The sequence below is a fragment of the Malus domestica genome, chromosome 03 (genome assembly GCF_042453785.1).
Source record: "Malus domestica chromosome 03, GDT2T_hap1".
NCBI classification, from domain to species: domain Eukaryota; kingdom Viridiplantae; phylum Streptophyta; class Magnoliopsida; order Rosales; family Rosaceae; genus Malus; species Malus domestica.
In genome coordinates this window covers 37,627,907-37,653,886 of record NC_091663.1, presented here as the reverse complement: position 1 = coordinate 37,653,886, position 25,980 = coordinate 37,627,907, and the positions used below count along the sequence as shown (strand labels likewise).

At 38.5% G+C, this 25,980-nt stretch overlaps 3 protein-coding genes and 1 long non-coding RNA gene across 5 annotated transcripts; 2 read left to right on the top strand and 2 right to left on the bottom strand.

Moving 5' to 3' along the window:
• The first annotated feature begins 3,720 nt into the window (after window positions 1-3,720).
• LOC103432643 (uncharacterized) lies at window positions 3,721-4,443 on the top strand. The gene has a single exon (XM_008370845.4). It carries the CDS (start codon window positions 3,721-3,723, stop codon window positions 4,441-4,443), a length of 723 nt encoding a protein of 240 aa, XP_008369067.3.
• Window positions 4,444-4,913: 470 nt separating this feature from the next.
• On the bottom strand, window positions 4,914-11,195 carry LOC103432642 (uncharacterized). The gene is made up of 22 exons (XM_008370843.4): window positions 10,701-11,195; window positions 10,519-10,598; window positions 10,320-10,406; window positions 10,160-10,210; window positions 9,936-10,053; window positions 9,786-9,842; window positions 9,290-9,354; window positions 9,051-9,134; window positions 8,812-8,862; window positions 8,645-8,707; window positions 8,506-8,552; window positions 7,703-7,772; window positions 7,547-7,609; window positions 7,178-7,267; window positions 7,053-7,091; window positions 6,833-6,982; window positions 6,675-6,752; window positions 6,493-6,578; window positions 6,135-6,183; window positions 5,961-6,041; window positions 5,757-5,850; window positions 4,914-5,515 (listed from the first exon to the last, which is right to left on the bottom strand). The coding sequence occupies exons 1-22, from the start codon at window positions 10,816-10,818 to the stop codon at window positions 5,439-5,441; spliced, it is 1,698 nt and encodes a 565-aa protein (XP_008369065.1). The 5' UTR covers window positions 10,819-11,195; the 3' UTR covers window positions 4,914-5,438.
• Window positions 11,196-13,377: 2,182 nt separating this feature from the next.
• Window positions 13,378-15,916, top strand: LOC103432641 (uncharacterized). Of its 2 annotated transcripts, none has more exons than XM_008370842.4 (3): window positions 13,378-13,753; window positions 14,046-14,125; window positions 15,043-15,916. In XM_008370842.4, the coding sequence occupies exons 1-3, from the start codon at window positions 13,550-13,552 to the stop codon at window positions 15,587-15,589; spliced, it is 831 nt and encodes a 276-aa protein (XP_008369064.3). In that variant the 5' UTR covers window positions 13,378-13,549; the 3' UTR covers window positions 15,590-15,916. The 2 variants fall into 2 exon arrangements, with proteins under 2 accessions (XP_008369064.3, XP_008369063.3); XM_008370841.4 differs by having other exon boundaries at window positions 13,380-13,753; window positions 14,046-14,149.
• Window positions 15,917-16,852: 936 nt separating this feature from the next.
• LOC139194599 (uncharacterized) lies at window positions 16,853-17,599 on the bottom strand. The gene is made up of 3 exons (XR_011579593.1): window positions 17,460-17,599; window positions 17,236-17,314; window positions 16,853-16,992 (listed from the first exon to the last, which is right to left on the bottom strand). It is a non-coding gene; the product is annotated as an uncharacterized lncRNA (long non-coding RNA).
• Window positions 17,600-25,980: the final 8,381 nt, after the last annotated feature.

Below are 25,980 nucleotides of genomic sequence, written 5' to 3'. Positions count from 1 at the left end.
CTAAAAATAAAGTTTTGTAAAAACTGTTTCGGAAACATGATAACCTCTCGCCGTAAAACAAGTACAGTTCCAAAATATACATATTACATGTAGTATGAAAATACTTACCGTAGCCTACACAATCCTAAGAATCCAATACGTCATAATAAATCATATATAAACATCTAACATCTGGTCATCACATAATCCCACATAAACAACATATCATATCAAGTGCTCATCGACATATGCTGACACACGAGTTCATGCAGAGATATTCTAACATGAATAGGACTAGGTGTAATAATGATTTACGCTCTAGTACTACAATCACGTGAAGACTGGCGCTATACGCATCACATACAAGTCCTAATTGCCAATAGCAATCTAGGATAGGCACCTACAATAGATCCAAAATGAACGTACGATGCGATGTGAACATACACATGAAAGACTGGCCCTGGCTCAGGTGAGTACTAACACCAGTGTAGCACACGATGAGTAGATAATATAGATAAATTCATACAGTGGTAAATCTATAATTCGCGTGACCATACTACTATTCACAACCATAAATATAATTAAGGAATTGATAATAATATGCATACATGTGCTTGCAAGTACTTGCAATGTCACATCCTTTCGAGCTAAGAAAACTGGAGTCTTCGATAGTAATTGCACCAATTCGAGGACTGGCCGTGGTCGGAGTTGGTCGAAAAATGACTTGAAGCCGCCGAATATCCACCGGAATCTGGGGAACTTTTCCTCCTAGTCGATCTTCATTGAAAAAATTGAGGAATCGCCAGGAAAAATCAAGAATTGTGGTAGCGACCACTGTGCATTTTGAACCATCAACCTAGTGTCTTGAGCACTTTAGGGGAAGTGATGGTGGTCTGGATGGTTTGCTGGAGGAAGAGTGGCGAGGTGGTGGTTGTTGGGCTTGGTCTCGACATTCATCTAAGACTATGTAAGGGCTAACGGAAAAAGAAAGACGAGAAGGAGAAGAGATGAGGGAGATAGAGAGTCCAAGTGGTGGAGAATGATGCCACGTGGCAAGAGATGAGAGGGGGGTTTGAGTGTGGGTCCCACCAAAACAAAAATAATAAAATAATAAGAAAATATCTAGTATACTGAAGTTACTAAAATGCCGTTCAACTTCGTAAGTCCATAAAATCTCCATCGTAGGTCCAAATTCAAATCCGCTTGTGCCCACTCGTTCGTACCGTTGAGTACTTCGAGAATACTGGTAAAATAGTAGCTCGTACACATCACCAAAAGATGGTCAATGAAAGTCAACGATCTCGCCACTAGGGGCATTTTCCTCAATTCACTCTTTCAAAATTATTAAAATCGTAAAATTTGAGACGAGTTGTTACACCAAGGCTTACGAGGCATGCCTCATGTGTCTCACCAATCGTACATATGACATGTGACTCATCAAAACAAGACGAGTTATCAAGGGTGACACGCTCGACAGTTGGCGGAAAGTAATTAAGGAATTATCTTTATTATTCTTTAATTAATTTGAATTTAAATCAAAGTAATTGATTTAAAATGCCAAATTAATGATGAATTGTTATTGATTTTATTTGATTAAATTAAAGATTATTTGATGAAGTCAAATTACAAACCAAGTCTTAGATCAAGTCTTGATTCCTTAATACAAAATTTATTTTGCACTCGTGTACTTGAGTTATTTGTAACAAGAAATTCGGTTAACAAGGGATTTTATATAGGAAAACTAATGAAAATGGCTTGAAAACTTTGAGTTTTAATGATAAGGACAAAATAAATAGTATCAGGTTTGACTTTTTAGTGTAAAAATATGATTTTTCATTAAAATGAATAGTACCGTAGACTTTTCGTTAAAACTCCTATTTTATTTCGTAGTGTTGATTCCTGGGGGAATAACATATATAGTTTCGGTGCATATGCACCGAAGGAAGGAAACAAACAAGGAAACGGTGGTCATGTCAGGAAAGTTCCAGCAAAATCCAACTAATAAAAAACTGCGTTGATTGTGATAGTTTTTAACTTTATTATTATATATATAACATATATGTTGCTCAAATAATTAGCAATGACCTATTCAAATTACTACACCGGGAGTAGCTTTCTATCATCAATTACATGTATATTTCGTCGAAAACCATCATTTATATGTGAGTTGTATATGCCAACAGCTAGAAAAAAATGATATATATATGTAGTCCCTCATATCCAACTTATTAGTTTTGTTGAAAAGTAGTAGTTTCTTGCCTATCATAAGCATTAGTTAATTAATATTGTTGACTTGCAAGTTATAGCGCATTAAGGGTGCGTTTGGTACGCAGACGGGACGGGACGGAACGAAGGTGTAATTTTTGAAAAAGACATGGGGTATATTTGTCTTAAAATGGTAAAACATTGTGTTCCACAGACGTGGAACAAACCCGTTCCAGGGGGGGAGGTGGAACGCAAAAACACCCAAAATCTGTCCCGTGGAACAACCCGTTCCACCCATTTTTGGCGCACCAAACGCGGGACGGAACGCCTCGTCCCGTTCCGTCCCGTCCCGTCCCACGTACCAAACGCACCCTAAGGGCCAATTCGGTTGCATAATTTCTTACAAGTTTATGTATATGGTATAGAGATTCAACTTATGGCCTTTTGAATAATGTAATAAGAAATAACATAAAGATGCATTTGTTAGATTAATAATTTAATCTAATAAATAATACTTGGTTATTCAAGTTTTTGATGTAAATCCTCCTTAGTCATTGTCACTTTCAGGTTCTGTTTGTTACACTTTTTAAATGAGACTAACTTAGATAGGACTAGTATCCCTTGTTTGGTGGCGTAAAAATTAAGAATAACATAATAATAGTATACTAAGGGAAAAAAAGGTGGGGAAAGGAATGAGGGGGTGTATTAGACAAAGTTTGACTTCTTACATTTCAAAAATCAATCATCCTTACTTTCTTTTTACATGACGATGTTATATCATTTCACCTTATAGATGTCAAAATCTAAATTGTTTATTCTTTTTGTCGTCATCTAAAGATTATCTCTAGAAAATTTAATTTAATTTAATTTGGAGACCATTTAATTAGTCATTCATATGAATGTAACAAATTGACGGTTAATTGTAAGAATATTACTTATTATCATATTCGTTATTTGTTATTATCATATTCGTTATTTGTTAGACACATATAAATGGCTAAACATCTCATATTTATCTAAAAATAATCGTGTTGGAATAAAAAGAATAAACAATTCAAATTATCAAGTTTGTAATACAACGCCATCATGAAAGAAAACGAAGTAATATTGTATTTGAAAATTGGGAACCAATGAATGAAGTGGAAGGGGAGTTTCGAGCTTGCTTCCTCCAGCGTGTAACAACCGTGTCCCAACAATCGGGTTCCTACCTTCCACACTAATCTCCTTAGACCAATCATTAAAAACCACCGCGTACAATACAAAGATTCCTTTAATATATACATTATTTATATATAGATTAATAATGATGTATTGTATATATTCCAGCACAACAACACTGACCACATCATACAAATTTTTCAGCTCTCTCATCAAACTGGAATTTATTAGCCAATTTTTTGTGAACAATTTGTCTTTTCTTTCTTTCTTTCTGGTGTACCACTACCAGGCCACAGTTTCAATCTACGTACGTAAGTAGAACTATACTCTCTGCTTCCACCCGTTAATCAAGTACTCAACAGTGAGCTGATGACGACGATGACAATGATGAAGATGTCGAAGAAGAAATCATCAAATGGTAATGATGATGATGTCGGTCGACCAAGACCAACACATAGAGCGTGGAAGCTGCTGCGTCTGGCATTGCTTTGGGCAAGAAAAGGCGATGTTTTCAGGCGACACCTCATGATGGAACTGCGCGTCGTCCCCAAGTTGCTCAAGAGTAGCCTCGCCCACATGCTTATGCAGCAGCAACAGCAGCAGCAGTATTACTTTGAGAGGCAGCTATCGTTCGACAAGACCCCCATTTTCCCCACCCTCAAAACGAAAACCAGCTGCTCCCGCTCCTCCTCCATGCGCTTCATCAACATCCCTTGCTTAAACCCACCATTAGTACTTGATTATTTTGATGATGATCAAGTCGACATGATCATCAATAACCATGAAGATCAATCAGAGGATCGCCGCAACTGCTACTATGATGATGATGAGGATGATGATAGTACTGCAAGGCAGAGCGTTCTTATCAAATGCGATGAGGATGATGATGGCCGTGATATTATTCAGGATGATGAGGAAAAAAAGGTTTCTCTTTCTCCAGCATCAGCTTCTAATAATAATAATTTGTACGAGGAGGAAGAGGAGGAGTTGGAGGAATCGGTTGATATAAAGGCAGATGAGTTCATAGCTAAGTTTTACCAGCAAATGAAGCTCCAAAGACAGATTTCATACCTACACTACACTCAGAACCTCACATGTTAAGTTAATCACAAATGTCATTCACATTGCCCTTCCACAATTCCACAATTCCACTTTTCCACAATTCCAGATCCAGGGACAAAACAAACAACCAAAATATTAACGCAGGACTGCCATCGCATTGCGGCATTTTTTTCGGTTTTGTTTTTGGATTCAATTCTGCTCCACTACTCTACTCTACCGAATTACATTGTATTTATTTTGTAAAAGAAGAGGCATTGCATTGCGTCATATTTTTGCTGATACCGAAGGCTTAGGTTTAGGCTTCCCATTATATTGATGCATTTGAGCGTTTCCTACGTTCTCCATTTATAAATTCATAATAAAGAATAACATCTTCATATAGAGTTGGTTAATTATTTTGTTATTAAGTTTTGTTTTTTGATGAGTGAGGCTAGAAATCTTAAGATTAGGAATTTGAAAGCTCATTTGATAATCAATGATCATGATTCTCTTCATCGTCACACTAAGCATTTGATAAACGTACCCAGCAATATAACAAGAGAGTAGAGACAGAGTTGGTAGACAAACAGCCCCTGGCTGGCATTGGCATTGGCATTATTACAACAATATCACACCTTCTGAGTTGTCCCGACCACATGCTGCAGTCATCGTACCCAGATTCCAGACTGTACTAGTCTACTCTAGTCTAGTCTGGTCTAGTTTTCTCATGTAGCGGCGATGTCCCTTGTTAAACAATTTCGCTACACAAACTCGAGCTAAGAGAAATACTGTGTCCCATTTTGTATCGATGAACAGAAACATATCTGTCTCTTCTCAAATGCAATCACTTAAGATGCACCTATTTATGCAACCCCACTTATGCATAAGGAGCACAGAATATCGTGAGTCAAGAGAGATGATCCAACCCATTCCCATCCCCCTTTCTCACCCACATTCAGAAAGAGCCAGGGGGAACAATGCACAAACAGCTCAAACGCAAGTCCAATTCTTCTTCTATGGGACCTCTCGCATTCAAAGTACAAACCCACCTTGAACTAATGATCTGGAGAACGTGTATTTTGATTCTCATCAAGATATGTTTCCAACTGTCCCGTTGCTGCCAAGATAAGACCTACAGTTGCAATGTCACATGTGTCAACTCGAGTACAGAGATCAAAGGTTGACGAAATAAAAATGACAACTGTAAATAGACAAGTCTATTCTGCCACAAACATGTCCCAAAATCTCTCAACTCTGAGTAAGATCTGCGCTACATGGTAATTCCATGATGGTTGTCCTAGTGTATACATGTTTCCAAGTAATAATGGTAAATGCGAGTGCGACATCTATGTTTCACTTGTGTGTCCAAGTACCTAAAAATAGAGGAGAGGGCCTCCCAGGCCGTGATTTAAATTCTGGATGAAACTGCACTCCTACATAGAATGTATGACATGGAAGCTCTAAAATCTGCACAAGAGAAAAATACCAGAACAAACACAAACATGTAAAATATAAATCTTCAAAGTCAAATCCTTTTGCAGTAAATGATAGAAAGGACTTTTTGCAACAAAACCCACCTCCATTCGTCTCCCACTGTCATCCTTCCCTACAAATTTCAGGCCAGCTTCTTCAAGAACTCCAATAACATCTGGGTTCACCTACATCATGATGAAATAAGACCATATCATATACACTACGGAAAACATGCTTCTGATCCATCATGCTTTCACCTAAATAAATTTACAACAAACCTCATATCTGTGCCGGTGGCGTTCATCCACATACTCTGAGTTATAGTACCTAGCAATTGAGAGCAATAACACATCAGGCACGTAAAATATGGATGCTAACATTGCAACCACAGACACAACACAGAGGAGAGGTCATCAAAGGCTGCCCGCAAAATAGTACATTGACCAAGAAAGTTCAAGTTTGTGCCGTGTGTCCTTTTCAGACCGCCAGCATTGGAAGTTGGAACACATGGCACATGCATTGGTTTTACGGTATAAATGCAGCAAAGCTACCTGAAGTTATAATTTCAGTTTGCAGTAACAGACCGGCTATTTTATGATTTCTAAAACCGAACACAGTAATAGATATTTCACATACAGCTTTGAAGTAATGCAGTCAGGAGCTTGGAAAAGTGTTCTTCTGGATCCCAGTCTCATTGTGCTTCCCATGTGAGTTCTTGATCCCTATACATGGATATAAAAAAAATCAACTGTCACGGGGCGAGGTTGAAGCCATACTTATTTTTAAATTCCAGAGGTAAACATCACCATAAATTGCACCTCAGGCATAAAAATTACAACAGGATTCGGTGTCTGTGCATCAAACTCTGTGCTGTCTGCCCTTTCTAAATCCAAAACCTAAATCAAGTAATTAAAGTAGGGATGATATATGATCTAAATTAAGAATAAAACATGTCAGTTACGGAAATGTTGCTTACAGATCTCGCAAATTCAATCACTGAAATCTGCATGCCCAAACAAATCCCAAGATAAGGAACATTGTTCTCTCTGGCATAATTTGCAGCTAATATCATACCTCTCACACCACGATCTCCAAATCCACCAGGGACCAAGACACATGCTGCATTCTGCAAATAAAGAATAGATTAAAACATAAGCTGTACAGGCTAGGAGACGATAATTTAGCTTAAAGCAGACCTTTAGGGTCTCCCATGCAGCAGCATGTGCTTCTGGTATCTGTACGAAAAACAAATCTTAAGAAAAGACAAAATAATAGACATTAAACGAAGTTCTGCAAAAAGAGGAGGGTAATGGTTCAATACCAGTTTGGCACTATCATCTTCAAGGTCAGAAGCAGCAATCCAATCAATTGATGGCTTTAAAGAACAAGCAACACAAGCATGCAGAAGGGCCTACGAGACAAATTTAGCAAAATTTTTATATTTCCGGGTCCAGATTTCCATATTCTTCAGCAAGCATTTATGGTAAAATAAACGTATAGGCAGTGACTTATTAACATATATAATTTAACAAGCATGCATTGCACAAGGAGCCATAGACTCATATTTGCACTACAAAATGTAATAACTGAATTTTCTTATATGAAAAATCACTAATGAATTCCTCAGACTAAGTAAAGATACACCGTCCTACCACCCAGCTTAATAATAGAATAGAAGCTATCATCCCACCTTTACTACGGACAAGTACGAATCTGTAAGGCCCACATACTTCCCCACCATGGCAATCCTCACCTGCAAATATAAAATTCTCATCTGGTGAATGAAAAAACCAAAAGATGTAATGTTCAAAAATCGAGCATCGCACAATTATCTAATAATACTAACAGAATTGGTGAGGTTATCGTAAGTCTCTGCCATCTTGGTCCAATCTCTTAAATCAGGAGGCATGGCAATGCTGAAACAGAACATTAAACACTGGTAACTTAACATAGCCAAACTTCATGCGGTTCGTCTTCCTATATTTATGTAGCATTCCTAGAGAGCACATATATCAGCTAAAAGAATTCCAAGTCGAACAGTATTCTAGAAGGAGATTGCCTTGGCATCATTACACAAGAAGAAGTTACATAAGCTGATGCTGATCAACAATCGAGCACAAAAGTTCAAGCCTTAGGCCATCTCCAATTGCAAGAGCTAAACATGGCCCCGTCCAGAATTATAGCCCCCCAAAAAATTATTTTTAAATGAACATTGTCAGGCCATACTCATATATCATCTCCAACCGAAGGGGCTAAACATAGCCCCCTCAATATTTATTAGTTTTAAGTCTATACTTTAAATTTATTGGTTAATTTAGTTAAACTACCATTAAATGTTTTCAAATTTAGTCGTTGAATTTAAATCAGTTATTGCAACTAAGGAGCTGAGCTCTAAAAAAGGGCTAAAAGGGGGCTACATTTGGCCAGCCTTTGGCCAAATAATAGCTTGGTGCGCTCCATAAAATTATAGCCTAGCCATTGGTTGGAGATGAGTTTTTGTGCAAATCAGGTCATTTTTTTACTTTTGGACCTTTAGCCTTCTCCCCCCACTTAGTGGGAAAAGGCTTTGTTGTTGTTGTTGTTGTTGTGGACCTTTAGCCTTCTCCATTGGAGATGGCCTTACATGTGAAGTAATGGGTGAAAACATACCTTAGTAGATTTAGTTGTTGAAGAATTGAATGATGAGCATTTTGATTCTAAACAACAATTTAGAACAATAGTTTAGATAAAAAATAAATAAATAAAGTATTAAACCACCAAGGAGACAGATAATTGTTATTGAACCCACCCTAAGTAAGAGAGGAATGTGCCATATGTTTGGTACATCATGGATATTAAGAATATTACCAGCCTGTAAGAAAGCATAAATAAAATTTACAATATGTAATCAAGAAAATGAAGTTTGATTAAACAAATTTAGAAAAGGCCAAATAGAATTATTCAGCAACAACTTACTGCAACATGACAAAATTGTGAAAGTTTCTGCTTAGTATTTTCCAGCAAAGGCTGCAATGAAGTCACAAAAATAAATAAATACATTACAACTGCACAAAATTTAACCGTAGCGAAATAATGGTAGAGTAAAACACAAGGGAGTCGGGTGATCTCACTGCACCATTGTAGGTGTCCAAGCAAATCTTAAATGGGAACTAAAGAAAAGCTTATAAGGTTAATGGATAGGTAAACAGAGGTACCTCCGCAGAGCGACATGCTAATAGATGAGGAGTCAAGCCTAATGCTCTTAGTTCCCGCACACTATGTTGTGTAGGCTTTGTTTTCTGCATGGATTACAAACAAGCAAAGAAAGTAAGAAACATAAAAGATTAACCAAACTCTTCTTAAAATATAATCAACTTTGATTCTAAACTTACAAGCTTGAATAAGGAACTAATGAAGAAAAGTAACACTCAATAATTAAGTAGAGGAATCTTACTTGCTCTCCAACAACACCCAATACTGGTATCAGGCTCACATGAATAAGACAGAAGTTCTCTTGCCCTGACGAAAGAATTAAATCAACACCAGCAATTATCATTTAACATCAATGAAAGTTCAAATCAAATTGCATATCAACTCCAAAGGGAGATAGTTAGTTACTTCTGGATAAGCATTATTCCATTGCATCTATACCCCGGACAACAAAAATAAAAAAGCACCGCATAAAGTCTCAATAACATTGGAATAAAACTGGATTATATCAACTTTATTGTTGTAAAGCTGCTCATAACTGACATATCAGACCAGAAATCTAACCATATCCTAAACCGCTCATACCGCGTATTCCTAGAGCAGTCATTGGAAGATATATATATAGATCACACAGCATAGAAACATAATAAACAATTGGAAGCCAACATATGGGTGAAGAAATTATCTCATCAGTGGAATCAAAAAATTCCTCAAAAGAACAGAATAAACCACAACCTTACCAACTGAAAAGGACAATTGGCGTAGAGCCTCAATGAATGGCATTGATTCAATGTCCCCTAAGAAGAAAGAAGTACAATTATCTTTGTACATAAACACAGAGAAAAGAATAATGAAGCATGTAATGCATCCATGTATTGATCATTGCTTACCCACAGTCCCTCCCAACTCTATCACACAAACATCTGCAGGGCCCTCTTTTCCATCCACAGGAATGACTGAAACGGATTCTATCCATATCTTAATGGCATCAGTTATGTGTGGAACCACCTAAATTGACTCAAATCGCGGAAGAAAGGCAGTCATCAGCATTCAATGCAAGTGAAGCAAAAAAGAAAAGGTAGGATCTATGAACACGGTGATTTTGTAGCATCACCTGAACAGTTTTGCCAAGGTAATCACCTCTCCGCTCCTTCTCAAGGACAGACTACAGGGAAGAGAGGACGAAAAAATTAAAAAAATGGAAAGCTAATTTGTAATTAAATTAAATAAAACTCATAAAATGAGAGACAAACACCCTTTGTTATTAGGAGCACCTGATATATCTTGCCAGTGGTAATGTTGTTATCCCTAGTAAGAGTTACATCTAGGAAGCGTTCATAGTTGCCCAGGTCCAAATCAACCTACAGTTACCATTAGAGTTTAAAAAAACTCAGCAGCATGAAGATTAGAGATAAGACTAACACGGATTTGAATTGGATAGGTATTGAAGAAATTAGCAAGGTCAATGATTACCTCTCCGCCGTCGTCAAGAACAAAAACCTCACCGTGCTCAAAGGGAGACATAGTGCCAGCATCTGTGTTCAAGTATGGATCTGCAGAAGCAGCAGCAGCAGTAGAGTAAATCAAATCAAATCGAAGAGAAGCGATGATTAAGTAATAAAAGCAGAAGGAATGAAGGAATAAAGAGAAGGAACCGATTTTGATGGAGGTGACGCGGAGGCCACAGGCTTTGAGGACGACGCCGATGCTGCTGGCGGTGACGCCTTTGCCCAGCCCACTGACCACCCCGCCTGTAACCAACACGTACTTCATCAGAAGCACACTCTCCTCCCTTCCCTCCCTGTCACTTGTATTTTGCAGGCCAAATGTTTGTGTTTATGTCTGAGCGCGAAACGAAGGGAAGAGTACCTTATCATATCACAGTCATATCGTATCATATCATGTGATGGAGATGGATGCTCAAAGTCCTTTTCCAAGTTTCCATTCTTACACACGTGGACGTCGCTCTCGCCCTTCTCAACGGACTTAGATTGTCTAGCCCTCCTATTCCATACCCTTGTCCTTTTTTTTTTTTGTTTATATGATTACGGTTACGTTATCTTAATATATTTTTTTTATCTTATTATTTTTATAAAAAAATTAATATAAAATATTAACGTGATTTAACTGTAATCACAGAAATAAAAAAAGTATGGAACAGAAATGTCAGACAATCCAAATCCCTTCTCAACAAACACCCATTAAGCTATTATTATTGTTATTGGATGGATGGAATCATTGACTTATCTATTAGGTTAACAAGCAATCATATGTTGCCATCTTCTTCTTCCCTTATTTATTTTTGTTTTCTTTTCTTGTTTAGGAGAAAATAACTTTTTGCAACGCATGATCAGCATCGTCACATCTAGACAAATTTCACTTTTATGCTTGGTTCATTTTCTTTTGTCTTTCCACCAATTAATATCTAACAAGCCTGTTCATTTTATTCCCTTTGCCTAATTAAGGACCGTCCTCATGTTAGTGCTTGCTAGTTGCTGCTGAGTGAGGGAGGAATAATCCCAGTTCCTCCGGCATCCATCCCACCTCCGTTGTAATTAGTATGTGCATTTCTTTTTCTTTCTCCGTCATCCGGATCTTCTTTTAATTCAATTGATATGCACATCTCACAAGCAACGAATTAGCAATAGCAGGCAAGCCCACAATAACTTATTTATCAACATATTCGATTTCACTTTTGTTCTGTTGTGACAACACTATAATCACATCGGATTCCTCTCCATTGGCCGAGCTACACCCACGGCTACAGTGGGCTGTAGCTTAGGGAGGATTTTAACAAACTGCAGCCATAATAGTTTATATATGAGCTTGTTGTTGCTTATTGTGGGTATAATAGCCCACCTAAATTCCGCCAAAACTATTAGTTAATGTGTTTCTTAATTTATAAATAATACTTTTATTACCTTATATATTATTTTATTACTTTTAGGCTAAAAGTAAAAATGGTGAATTAATACATAATTAGGTTTCTCATATTCCCCATACTTTTTAAGAAAAACTAACGAAAAGTTCAAAAAAAACTTCCATTTTAATGAAAAGTCCTTTTTAAAAGTATAATGAATAGTACTAGGGAAAGGTATAAATGTGGTTTTTCGTTAAAAGTGAACAGTACCGGGAATATTTTGTTAAAACTCCCTACTTTTTACCCTATTCGTTCAAAACAAAAAATTAAACTCTCTACCCTAAGAAAAGAAAAACTATGAATCACCATCAAATTATTTTTTAATGAAATTCAACCGTAGGTATGTTCTTCAGAGTAGGATTCTCTCCCCTTTTTTTTTCCCTCCCCTTCCCTCCCCTCCTATTTGAACGGTCACGATTAAGTCCCGTCAACATCTTATATTCATTTTTTATAGCAAGAGAAAGACCAAATAAGAGAATGTGAAAGAAATGGATAGAAGGGGATGGAAAAAGGAGGGGAGAGAATCATAGTCCTTCATCTCTTCATTTAACTTATTTCTTGATTCAATTGTTAGGTTAATTTTTTTTAGTCCTTGAATTTGTCTATTAGGGTTAAAGATTTTGGGAATAGTCCATATTTCATGGTTCTTGTATTTTTAACTAATAAAAAGGGCTCGACAACAATATCGATTTTGATACTAACAAAAGATTTCAATCCATTACAGATATCTATGGCACAACTTGAATTGGTATCCCCTAATATTTTTTTCTTTTGGGTACTTGTTTTCAACAAAAGTGATAATAATTGTTCTCTTTCTATTGCTTTTTTGTATGCATGTTTTATTTGTGCAAAAATTAGTTGGAAAGTAATTAATAGACTCGTTTGGATTAGTACTTCAAGTTCTTACTTTTATGTAGATTATTATAGAATTTTATGTACACACAAAAAAAAAATCATATAATTACATGCTAATAATTTTAGCTAGCCCATAAAAAAAAAAAAAAAAAAATTGGCTCCACTATTGTTCCTCTCCATCTCGTTTCAGCTGTAAATATTATTGCAAAGGGCATGCAATTCCACTACATAGCGTCAAATTTCGAAATCAACCGATGAATCAACTTCTTTACCCCCATTCATATCTTACGTCTGTGTCAACACGGCATCGTGTTGTACTAATTTTCCGCCTGCTACATGAAACTTCATCAATAATCTACTTTACAAACATAATTAATTCCATCTTAAGGAAATGGAAATGGAAAAGGAAATGGAAATGGAAACAAAAACAAAGACACATTCAATTTTGTGAGTCTTGGGCTTGTGAGGGAATGCCCAAGTATATTGTGTTCTTTTTATGTGGGCCCGGTAATCGAGGGGCCTAGAAGCGGCGTCGTTTTTGTGTTCCCATTCCTCTCTCGGGCAGCGTAGTGGGAGAGTCGGAATCCAGATACTCTTTTGAACGAAACAGTTTCATTTGCCTTCGTTCCGCAGGAAAATGATGAGACCGACGTGGATGGAAGTGATAAATAAAGTGAAAATCCAGTAAAAAGAGATTAGACGAGAGAGAGCGTGAGAGTAAGCTGTCAAATGCGTCCGGAGTCGAGCTCATCAGGCGGAGGAAGAGGAGGAAGTGGTGGCGGCCCAGAGATAGAATCTTCATCATCTGCAAATGCATCCGCTGCATCAACTTCATCGTCTTCTTCACCATCTCCATCTGGGAAGCGGAGCAGAGATCCTGAAGATGAGGTTTACCTCGACAATTTCCACTCTCAAAAGCGTTATCTCAGCGAGGTTTCCTTTTCTCTTCTTGTTCTTTCAATTTCTTTACTTTTATTTAATGGAATTAAGCTAAAGAGTCTTCCTTTTCCTTTCAAGAATGAAAATTTACTGGCTGTGAATTCGATTCATTTCCATCAGAATTGAATTCATTCATGGGTCTTCAAGCAATTTTGTTAAATGTTTCTTTTTTATTATTATATATATATTTATCCTTAGTAGGCCTTATTTTGTTAGTGTTTCAAGGGAAACTAGTCCTTCATTTCCCTCATAACTCGCTTGTTTGTTGTGCACTGCACTAGTGCAGATTATGGCATCTAGTTTGAATGGACTCACAGTTGGAGATCCACTCCCTCTCCCTGACAATCTCATGGAATCTCCAGCAAGGTCTGATACCTTGTTTTATCCAAGGTTACTTCTTCTTTCACACTCATATCAAACTTGTCAATCACTTTCCATAACATTGTCATTTGCTTTTGGAACCTTCTCAAATGAACTACTCCTTCCCGCATACATAACTAACTGCGATTCTTCTCCGTCATTCATTCATCGTCATGATAACCTTGCGCTTCACATTCAGACTGTGTATGTTTAAGTGGCCTAGTTTCATAGGTCATAGGTGCTATTGCATCTTTCTATGTTAGTTCACCCTCTTTTTTAGTAAACGTACCTTGAATTTATGAGTTATTCCAATCCAATCCTAGAGACCACCAGAGGCCTGTAAAACATCTTAGGACTACAGGTTCGTGTTCATGGTTTCTTGGGTTATGGGACTCAACGTTTTGTATCTTCTTTGACTTATTTCCTATTTTATTCTTATTTTTTCCCCAATTTCAGTCTGTTGGTGATAACCGTGATATCATATGACTCAAACAGAATGGGCCATCTGATGGTATAGACTGTATAGTTTCGACTGGATGTGGTTATGATGCACTCATATAAGCTTCCTTTTGCAAGAATGTAATCGTACTTTTAACTGTCAAACTTTGGGCCTTTTTCTTAAGTGGTATACCAATAGGTGAATTTGGTACTTCATGTGGCTCCTTAAAATTTTCATCTTTTTCTTCAGTCGCCCAAATGTTATCTCCTTTCCTTCAAGTGATTTTTCTCTTTATGTTTGATCGGGGCCTCGAGTGTCCCCCTTCCTAGGGAACCTTCAAGTCATTGTTTTCCACAGTACATTAAACAGGAGTTTTCTGCATTGCCTTCTCCACCTTGATTCTTCCTGAAAAGGAGAAAAATGGTATGTCCTTTATTATGCTGATCTGATTTTTCATTATGTTTTCACAACTTTATGCTTCCAGGGATGAGATGTCTTTACAATATTCACCAATGTCAGAGGACTCAGATGACTCTCGATTTTGCGAGAACCCCATAAATACTTGCTCCTCCCAACCTGATAGCGTTCCCTCGAGTCCTGTCTCTCCTTATAGGTACCAAAGATTTCCTTCCACTTGTCCGAGTAGTTCACATGGCTGCACTGTCACTAATTTCAACTGCTCCCAGCCTCGTCAGCGAGGCTCTGATTCAGAGGGGCGATTCCCATCATCACCTAGTGATATTTGTCACTCAGCTGACTTGAGGAGGGCTGCACTCTTGCGGTCTGTGCAAATGAGAACACAGCCTGCTGGGCCACCGTCTTATGAGTTGGAGTTTGGTTCCGGGCAAGAGACTGTATCTGATATTGAAGATGAAGAGCAGCCATGCTCCTACATGAAGTCTTTAGTTGATGAGAGGGAATATCCGATTGCGGGGTGTTCTTCTATGGGTATCACGGAGCCTGATTTTAAACAAGAGAAATCGTGCAGGATGTTGGATATGGATGTGAAAGGGATTGATTCTGCAGATTAAGTGCTTGCTTCAGTGATGTTCAGATAGATAGTTGCTTCATTTGCACAATCTGGAGTGCAAGATGAGCAGTTAAGTTAGGCTATCGCTTTGTTGCATATGAAGAGAAGGGCGTCACGAGTCGCATGTTCATTTTTGGGAAATTGGCCATTGTTGAACTATTTTAAACAGGCGGAGAATCGTTTACCCTGCTGTTATGTGGAAGAAGGTGAATCGTTTATTCCTTTCCTTTGTTTCCTTTGTGCTAGGGACAGCTTATCAAACGGTCGTGAGATTATTGTAAAGTAAATTATTCATTTCCCATTGCTAAGAGATGGTCAATTACAATTACGACTCTCATTTCTCCGCCACTGGTAACTAGAGCAATAATTGAATGGCAATGGATATAATCAACACTGTAAGTTCTGTCCGTTCAAATAATGCCTCGGTCGCATGTACATTTTGCCCCCTGCTAGTTTTGGGTCAGTGTGTGGCCAGTCATTCGTTATTCTCCTAACATGTAATGCATTACTACAACCATCTATGGTAGGGTAGGGGCATAATTTCCCAGCTGTGTCGTTGTTGTGAATACTTCTGGGTGCTGGTGATGTGAGGATGAGCCTCCCTCAAGGTGCAACAAGGCATTATGCAGACACTCCAAGTCTTGTAAGCACAGTCTTCCTTGTGACCTCCCTTCTTACAGCCGCTAGTTGACGGCTTATCTCCAATCTCAAATCATAGTTAGCATTGCTTTGCTTGCTCATCGCTTCAGGAGAGGAGTCTCTTCCATGTAAACCAGCTGACCACTTGTGACCGTTCACGATCGTCTGATTCAATCTGACAACCATAGGCGCAAAAACCAGAATTAAGCATGGGAGACTATTCATTAAAGCAAAAACAATATCTCAAAACAATTAATAAGGTAAAAAGTTGTATCTAGTCGAGCACCTAGACTTGAACAATTACTGTAGTGCACTCTTCACTCTTCCATCCGAATACACACAAGCAAATATATATACAAAAAAATCCAAGGAGTAAAGAGCTTATGACAGGCAGTAGTCATATGTATATACGTCCAGTACTTTCCAGATTAAAAATAGCAAATGCAATGCTATTGATGAAGGTACAAATGCAAACGAATCATGAAAAGAAGAGCAAGTATTTTCTTACCTTTTTATTATGCGTTTTATGCCCGCGTTGTCTTTCACGCTAAACAAGGCATCAACTGCATCTTCTTTTGTCCTTACAAGCCCCTCTAAGCCACCACAAGACGTGCACATTGAGTGTACTGCTGAGTCTGTTGTCTCCGAGTTTATATTGGTAATTCTAATGGTAACTTCCTCTTTCTCCTCCAGTGGATCAATTGAACGACTGAAACTCCGTACAACAACCTCCCAATCCGAACCTGCTCTTTTGAATCATGGACACTAAATAATTATCCAGAAACAATGGAAAATGGGGGTTATTCAACGGTTCAAGGGTAAACGACAATGTATATGACATATTCGTAAAAGTGGGCAAGGGCCTCTTTCAATAGGGAAGGTTGATTGCAGATATGTTCTCACTACAATAGTGATCGATGAGAAGGTCATATTTTCGAATAAATAAATAAATATTGTTGTTATTGTTGCAGTTGTCATGATAGAATGAAATAGTTGGACAAGAGTTACCCAGTTTTGAGGAATCATCTTTCAATCTCATGCTGCTTTCTAAAGGCATTAGAGAAGGTCTCTTCGCACGATTAGTTTTCTGCTTGAAATGAAATTTGTAACAACACATGGCATGTCTCAGTTCAGCAATATTCATGAAACTGCAAGCAGAGGTAATATCTCTATAGTGCACATGCACATAAACAAAGTAATGAATGTACCCGGTTGGGACATTATGAACATACCAAATAAGGCTCAGGCTTCTCCGTCATCAACTTCAACTTCCGAGGATGAGTTGGAGCTTCAGGCACTGGGGAGCCCAATTCGGTGAAGGTGTCATCTTCAGAAGATGAAGAATGAAAGGACCGGAGGACTTTGTTATTGCAAGATAAAGCCTTATTCCTCAATCATTTGCTATCCCCATATATATTTAGAGGTTTGTCACTCATATAGTATGCATTAAATTAATGCAACGCCGCGGCTTGATAATGGTTCATTAAAAAATAAATAAATACGGATTTGAAAAACTGAGGTAAGATTCGGAAGTAATTACCGAAGAAGCTTTGCTGCGAATGAAACGAAGAGCTCTTCACCTGTACAGAATGAAATGAATGCTCAGAAATCGTCATCTATTCTATCGAGTTTTGAAGCCAAAGTAACCGCTAGAGAGAGAGAACCCTTTTACCAGTGGTAATGAAGGTTCTGAGGCGATTAGGCTTCAACCTCAACATCCCCACTCCCTCCGCACTCCGCAGCCAACGGTGCAGTCGACAGCCAGCATGCTGACATTGCGATGAGTACTGTAGAAACGGTGCAGTCATCCTTTCACTGCTTTGTACTTGTGAGCTTCATCATGCTGACAATGCGACGAGTATTGTAGAAACGGTTCAAGAACTCCCACTCCAATTGCTCTCAGTTGTTGATGGACTCGGGCTCTAGGTCTGGGTACCAATCAAACGCATTCCTCTTCAGAAAGCAGACAAACTGCTTTACAAGGTAGTCTCCCTTTGTCCCAGCATTGTACCAACCATCAAAATGAGCGATGTGTTGCTTTGGGTTCCCCTTTCCGTCAAACTGCATGAACTTTGGTGGTTGGTACCCAATTGGCATCCGCAAGCTATCAATTCTCTTAGTGTATGGCTTCGAGTAGTTCAATGCATCCCTTGAAGTGTCTCCATATTGTGCCTTGATGGAGTTTGTGATCATGTCTTGAAGTTGTTGTATGGAAAGTGAGCCCATTAATGTAGCTTCGGACTCTAGCTTTTGTTTCCCTCCAGCTTTGTCGTCATGATGCGCTTCTCCCTCGCCAAACTCTTCATCATGTTGATTCTTCTTTGGGTCAGGGTCAGCTTCTCCATCATGTTGCGATTCCAACCTACTCATGAGCATGTCTTTGTTAGCTTCACGATCACCTTGTTCATCTGTGCAAGTTGTTCCTCAATGGAGGTGGTGCTGATGGTCATGACTTGTGCAACCCAAGAATGTGACTCTCCTGCAGACATCAAGGGTGATGGCGAAGTCTCCGTGTAATGGTTGCTGGTTGGTGATCTACAGTAGGATCATGCGCTTGAGTCTGTGTCTGAACCCAGTGACAATGAGCGCTCCATCGAGTTCTTCAAAGACAAAGAATCCCGCTGGCTGCTTTGGGATGCCATCCTATGTGCCACAGTAGCATGCTTCGATGCCCCTAGCGGGGTTATGTTGATGACGGGCGCACACCTCTGAAGCTCCCCTTGCTCCCTCAGTGGCACTAACTTTGAAGTAGCATGTTGAAGAGTGGCGACTGCCTTCACCTTGCTCCGGGTTGTGATGCCAAAGGATTCTTCGCTCGTGGTAAAAGTGCTCAGGCTCTTTCCCTTGGTTACGAGAACGGCTTGTCCCTTCTTTGATGCCATTGCATTTGGAAGTGTGTTTGGATTTCTTGAACGAAGAAAGAGATGAGAGGCAGAGATTGTCCCACTGGGCGTGCCAAATTTGAAAACACGAAAATCCTACGACAAATGAGATAAGAACACGTGTACAAAATAAATTTGTATTAATGTAAATTTAGGGTACAATCTCTTTACAACTTGATCATTTGATTCGATCTTCGAAATGTGTAGATGTAGTGTTGTTGATCCAAGGGATGCGATGACTTGATTTTGGATGAACGGATGCCTCAAGGTTTTGGCTCTTGGCAATGGAGGAACCGGCACGTGTAGGGGTGCTTGGTGGTTTTTCATAGGATTTGGCGAAGAACACGACAAATTTTTTGAGTCTTCTTGAGTGTTTAAGTGCTTGAGAGCTTCAGAGTTGCAAAGCTTTAGCGTCTGGGTGTGAAATGATTTATGGACCCCTTTCTTTAGACTTTCCAAGCCTTGACTATGGATGGATTTGGCCTTGATTGTGTGCTCAATTGACGAAAAGACCAGGACTTGATTTGTGGGCTAGTTCATGATTTGTTTCCATCAATTAATATTTGATTTAATTAAATTAAAATCAAACAATTCATTTCCACCAAATGTTGACATGTGTCCTTCTTGATGACTAGTTCGATTTTGATGAGTCACATTCATGTGTACGATTTGTGAGACACATGGCGCATGCCATGTATGCCCTGGCCTGTCAAAACTTTAATGCATTGGTGAACATTTATTTCACCAAAATTTCGATGTCTACAGATCTCTGTATACAATTAAGAGTTAAGATGATTTGCTCTAAATGTAAATATATAGTACAGTGTATGTATATGTCACACATACCCAACTTGTCCAAGAAACTTGAGAACTTGTCACTAGAACCGGCCTTTATGAGTATGTCAGCCACTTGATCCTCGGTCCTAATCAGGGGAAATTCAATTACTTTTGCCTCTAATTTTTCTTTAATGAAGAACCTATCAACCTCCACATGCTTCGTCCTATCATGTTGTACCGGATTATGAGCGATATCCCTAGCAGCCTTGTTGTCACAAAATAACTTCATCAGCAGACTGTGGTTGACCCCCAAATCTGGTAATAGAAACTTAAACCACAAGAGTTCACAAATACCAAGAGTCATACCTCTATATTCCGCTTATGCACTCAAACGAGCTACTACATTCTGTTTTTTTACTTCTCCATGTTACTAGATTACCACCAACAAAAGTGAAATATCCTAATGTTGAGTGTCGGTCATCTACTGAACCCGCCTAGTCGGCATCAATATACCTTTCGATTATGAAATGCTCATTTTTCTTAAACATAATTTCTTTACCTGGACTCCCCTTCAAGTAACACAATATCCTCATAACCGCACTTATATGTTGCTCTTCCAGATCATGCATAGACTGACTGACTACGCTCAAGGCATGAGCAAGATCATGTCTTGTATGTGCCAAATACCTCAATCTCCCAACTAACCGTTGATATCTTTCTTTGTCTACCGGTACTTGATTCTGGTCAAAGACTCAACTTCGTTCCTTCAGCTAACGAAGTTGCAACAGGTTTACAAGCTGACATCCCGGTTTCCTTTAACAAATCAATGATATACTTTCTTTGGGACAAGAATATTCCAGACTTGATTCTTGATACCTCAATCCCAAGAAAGTATTTTAGAGATCCAAGATTTTTCATTTCGAACTCCGTAGACAAATACTTCTTTAGAGCATATTGTTCAATTGGATCATTCCCTGTAACCACCATGTCATCCACATATACAATGAGTGTTGTAATCTTTTCATTCTTCTGTTTCAAGAACAAGGTGTGAACCCAATTTCTCTGACTATACCCGAATGCCTTCATTGATTTAGTGAAACCATGCTCTTAGTGACTGTTTTAATCCATATAATGACTTCTTTAGCTTACATACCTTACCCTTGTTCATGTCTGTTCCGGTACATCCCAGTGGAAGCTCTATATAAACTTCTTCAGTCAAATCTCCATGTAGGAATGCATTTTTTACATTGAACTATTGAAGTGGCCAATCTAGGTTCGCTGCCAGGGATAATAGAACTCGAATAGTATTGATCTTGGATACTGACGCAACAATGTTCATGTAATCTATGCCATATTTCTGAGTGTACCCTTTTTCCACTAGTCTTGCTTTAAATCGATCGATCGTTCCATCTACTTTATATTTCACTGTATAGACTCATTTACATCCCACAGGTTTCTTGCCTGCTGGCAAGTCCGATAGTTCCCAGGTAACATTCTTCTTCAGCGATCTTAGTTCATCATTCATTGCTTTTTTCCATCTAGGATCAGCTAAGGCTTCCTGCACATAGTTAAGAATATATACAGTAGACAATTGATTCACAAACGACTTATTTGATTTAGACAGGTGTAAGGTGGACACATAGTTGTTTAATGGGTACTTCACTCTCGAGTTATGAGTTGGTTTGCTCACCGAATATTTAGTTTTACAATTAGGGTCTGCCTCATAAGTGGGTTTAGGAATACCTCGATTAATCCTTTCCGGGAGACTATGAAGCGGTGGTCCATCTGGAGTAGAAGACGATTGGTTATGAGAATCACAGAGAGACAAGTCGGCATGTATTGTTTCTTCTACAACAAGGGGTTCAACTGCAAAGGACTAAGAGGGCCGTGTTTTCTGCTATCTTGGGCTCGACAGGAAACTGTTGTGCAACAACAACCTATTCAAAGCTTAGTTGTTGTGTAGTCGACATTTGTTCGGTGGTAGGCTGTTGTGCAGTGGCCTGCTCAATGGTGGGTGGCTGCACCGCAGCTTGCTGCTCGGTTCCATAATCAAGCATACGAACTTCATCACCTTGAAACTCCCCCTGAAGTGAGGACTTAGATGAACCAAAATACATCTCCGTTTCATGAAAAGTGAGATCGGCAGTGATAAACATTTTCTTGGTTGGAGGGTGATAGCACCGACAACATTTTTGAGTAGTAGCATACCCCATAAACACACATCGAATAGCTTAAGGTTCAAGTTTGTTTTATTGTTGTGAAGGGTGCACGTGCACGAAAGCCACGTAGCTAAGAACATGAAGGGAAATATTAGGGATCGATAGGCAACTGAGCAGAGACATAAGAGTCTGAAATGGTGTCTAAAACTCGATCGTGTGAGAGAGAAACCGATTAATAAGGTAGGTAGCAGATGTGAGGGCCTCACCCCAATAATATAAGGGAAGAGGTGCCTTAAGAAGAGAAGCATAAACCATTTCTAACAAGTGTTAATTTTTCCGTTTAGCCACCCCATTCTATTGAGGGGTATACAGATGTGTGGTCTGATGAACAATACCGTGAATATCAAAGAAAGAATGGAGTTCAGTATTAACATACTCGTCTCCATTATCACTTCGAACCACCTCAATTTTCATATTGTATTGTATCAAAACCATTTTGTGAAATTTTTGAAAGGCCATACTAACATCACTTTTTTATTTTAACAAAGTAACCCAAGTCATTCTCGTACAATCATCAATAAATATGACAAACCAATGAGCTCCACCAAAAGAAGCGCTTTTGGAAGGGACCCAAACATTCGAGTGCGCAAGCATAAAATGAACAAAACTCTTATTTAAACTTAAAGGAAAAGAAGTTCGATGGCTCTTAGCCATTCCACACACATCACACTTAAACTGAGAAACATTATTTTTCACAAACAAACTAGGAAATAACTTATGCAAATAACCAAACGAAGCATGGCCAAGACTACGGTGCCACATCCATACGTCGGACCTTTTATTATTCTCAGCTGGAGTCCCATTCACTGACAATGCTTGAGTGAGCAATTCCGAGCTACTGGAATTCAACTTAAGGAAGTACAGCTTCCCTCGTCTAATACCATAACCAATCGTCTTCCGCATTCGGATGTCCTTAAATACATAAAAATAAGGCCAAAAAACCACCTAACAACGTAAGGTAAGGGTTATATGGGCAACCGACAATAAATTATAATTCAAGGAGGAAACCACAAGGACAGTATCAAGTTTCATGGTATCAGAAAGGGAAACAGTGCCTTCCCCAATAACTGGGGCGGCATCACCATTAGCCACATTAACCTCGATGTGGGTAGAGTTTTTTAGTGAGGAAATCTGTCTAGAATCACAAGTCATATGTTCAGTAGCTCCAGAATCAATTATCCATGTATTATTCATAATAGAAGTGAAGACATTAAGTGCCTTACCATCGGTACCTGCCGCGACAATCAGAGTGGATGCTTTGCTTGCTAGCCTACATCCATTGAATCATCCTTGGTTTCTGCAATAGAAGCTCGAGGTTTGTTGAAGCTAAGGTCACATGTCTTATCCCAATTCTCGGGATACCCAATCTCTCAAAACACCGACTTTTGGATTGTCCTGTCATACTACAATGCAGACATTTACCCTGAGGACAATCACGATTGGTTTGGCATGTTCTTGGCTGTCCAGTTTTAGTCTCGGACCCACATCGGTCAGTGCGGTTGAAGGGGCCTCGGGCCTTGGCTGCCATTGCAGCCGGTTCTAAGCTTTGGCCTTCCATCTTCATAGCTTCCTTGTGATCCGTTTCACGATGGATATACACATAAGCAGTCTGAAGTTCAAGTGGTGGGTTTTTACGCATTATTTCTCCACAAACCTGATCAAACACATCATCAAGCCCACCAAGAAACAAATACAACCTTTGTCACTCGATTGTCTTCTAGAAAATCCGAACATCTTGTTCACATGCCATGGCCACTTTGTTAAAGTGATCCAATCCCTAAAAATCTCCGCCAATTCTCCAAAGTAACTAGCCAAATGCCGCCCATTCTGCCTAAGACGTGAAGCTTTCTGATTTAATGAATAAATTCTAGTCTCATCATTCTCATCAAAATAGGCAGTCTTAAGAGCATCCCAGATTTCTTTTGAAGTTGATAATCGAATATAACGTTTCATGATTTCCAGCTTCATCGCCGACAAGAGCCAACTCTTAAATATTTGATCTTCAGAGAACCAATCATCATATTTGGGATCATCCTCTGCAAGGGCCTTAATGGACCCACGAAGATCTCGGCAGACATATTCCACGAAGGATATGGAACCTGTGCAGCGGCAAAGGTACTAGAGGCAGCAACGACACACATTGCTCACTGCAAATATGGGCAAAAACTCGGAACACAGCAACAACTTCACGTCACTCGCTGTTTGTCGGAGGCACAACGGTGGTGCTGGGCACGACGTTAGGGTTCGAAACTTTCTTTCATTTTTTACGACCTGGCTCTGGTGCCAAGAAGAGAATGTTTTGAATGTGTTAATTGTATTCTTCTCATTATGAGGTATATATAATCATGTACAATCCTACTGCAATTATGAAAGAATAATTACAAGCAATCTACAATCTAAACTAAGAAACCCAAAATAATAGGAATTCCATAAATAAAGGAAAATATTATACAAGTCAACAATAACATCCATCAAGTACTTCTATCAACAAGTGAGAGAAAAACAAAGAAAACATTTACCATCCCCGACTTTAATTTTTGGCTTTGGTTTTTAGTTTGTGTGCCCTGCGTAAGACTACGAGGATCATTTCGTGATGTTTCACAAGAGCTTTTTGTCAAATAAGCTTCTTTTCTTCTTTTTTTTTTGGAAACAATAAGCTTCATCTTTGTTAGGGTAAAATTGGCAATCCCTGACAAAATGCCTGAGTCTGTAATAGCTTAGACTTGTTACATATTTACAATTGTAATAGTTTTAGTCTAGGGAGGTTTCTCACACTTTCAATGCGAAGATGTTACTAAAACACGATACTCATCCAGGTACGTTTGCATGCATGCATCCAACTACATTCATCTGATATCTCATGTTATTGTATTTGGGTTAGGACTCTTACCCTTTGTGGGTTTTATCTCTTTAGAATGACTTATCCTTTCTACATTAATTATTAAAACATGATTTCAAAATAATCTGATTGCATGGGAGTTATCTAAATGGTTTTCCATCCTTATCAATTTAGGACTCGTTTGGTTGTGCTTTTGAAAGAGCCAAAAGTGCTTCCTAATGAGTAAAAGTGCTTCAGTTTAAAAAAATGGTTGTTTGGCAAACATTTTAAAAGTGCTTTTAGCTAGAAGTAGAAGCACTAAGAAGCATTTTCTAAGAAGCACCTAGGAGGTGTTTCCTCCTAAAAGTGCTGTACAAAGAAAACAAGGGAAGCACTTTGCTTCCTTTAATGAATTTTTTTTCAATTCCAAAATTATCCCTATTTTTTAATTTGCAAAGTCTAAAATGCCATTCCACTTTATAAAATCATCAAAACTACCATCACCAATTTTTTCTAGGGTTGCACGTTGAAAACCCAAAAGGTTTTTTTATTTTCAGATTATTTTGAAGGCTAGAGCAATCTACTTGGTCTCCATCTCTTCCTCTCCATCTTCCCAAATCTCTCTACATCTTCATAACCTAAATTTTTTGTGGAGGTATGTATGTTATTTCTTATCTTAAATTTGTATGTGGTATGAGAATTTTATTGATTATATATTATTTTTGTCGAAATCGTTGTGAATTGACTTGAAATTGTTGTGAAATCGTTGTGGAGGTATGTATGCATATAGATGATTACAGTTTCCATGATAATATGAAGATCCCCATTAGGAATCTTGCCCTTGTTGTTAATATCCATGAGCTTAAATCCCTCATGTATGCCAGCAATTTCCTCCATCGACAAATGCTTAGTACTACCTGTTAATTTAAAAAAAAAAAAAAAACTTTAGAAACCGAGGGCACATACAAATCGAATGTACAATTAAAACAACTTAACAATTAGTTGCTTGTTAAGCTTACAAATACTGCAAGCAGTGGTGTACTGCATTATATAGCAA

Bases quoted from the DNA above. Each gene is read 5' to 3' on its own strand.
- LOC103432643 (XM_008370845.4), top strand. From the start codon at position 3,721: ATGACAATGATGAAGATGTCGAAGAAGAAATCATCAAATGGTAATGAT.
- LOC103432642 (XM_008370843.4), bottom strand. From the start codon at position 10,818: ATGAAGTACGTGTTGGTTACAGGCGGGGTGGTCAGTGGGCTGGGCAAA. The intron at 8,863-9,050 runs GTACCTCTGTTT...ACTTCATTGCAG, and splicing joins TAGCATGTCGCTCTGCGGAG to CCTTTGCTGGAAAATACTAA. The intron at 7,610-7,702 runs GTTAGTATTATT...TTATATTTGCAG, and splicing joins ACGATAACCTCACCAATTCT to GTGAGGATTGCCATGGTGGG.
- LOC103432641 (XM_008370841.4), top strand. From the start codon at position 13,550: ATGCGTCCGGAGTCGAGCTCATCAGGCGGAGGAAGAGGAGGAAGTGGT. The intron at 13,754-14,045 runs GTTTCCTTTTCT...GCACTAGTGCAG, and splicing joins AAAAGCGTTATCTCAGCGAG to ATTATGGCATCTAGTTTGAA. The intron at 14,150-15,042 runs GTTACTTCTTCT...TTATGCTTCCAG, and splicing joins GATACCTTGTTTTATCCAAG to GGATGAGATGTCTTTACAAT.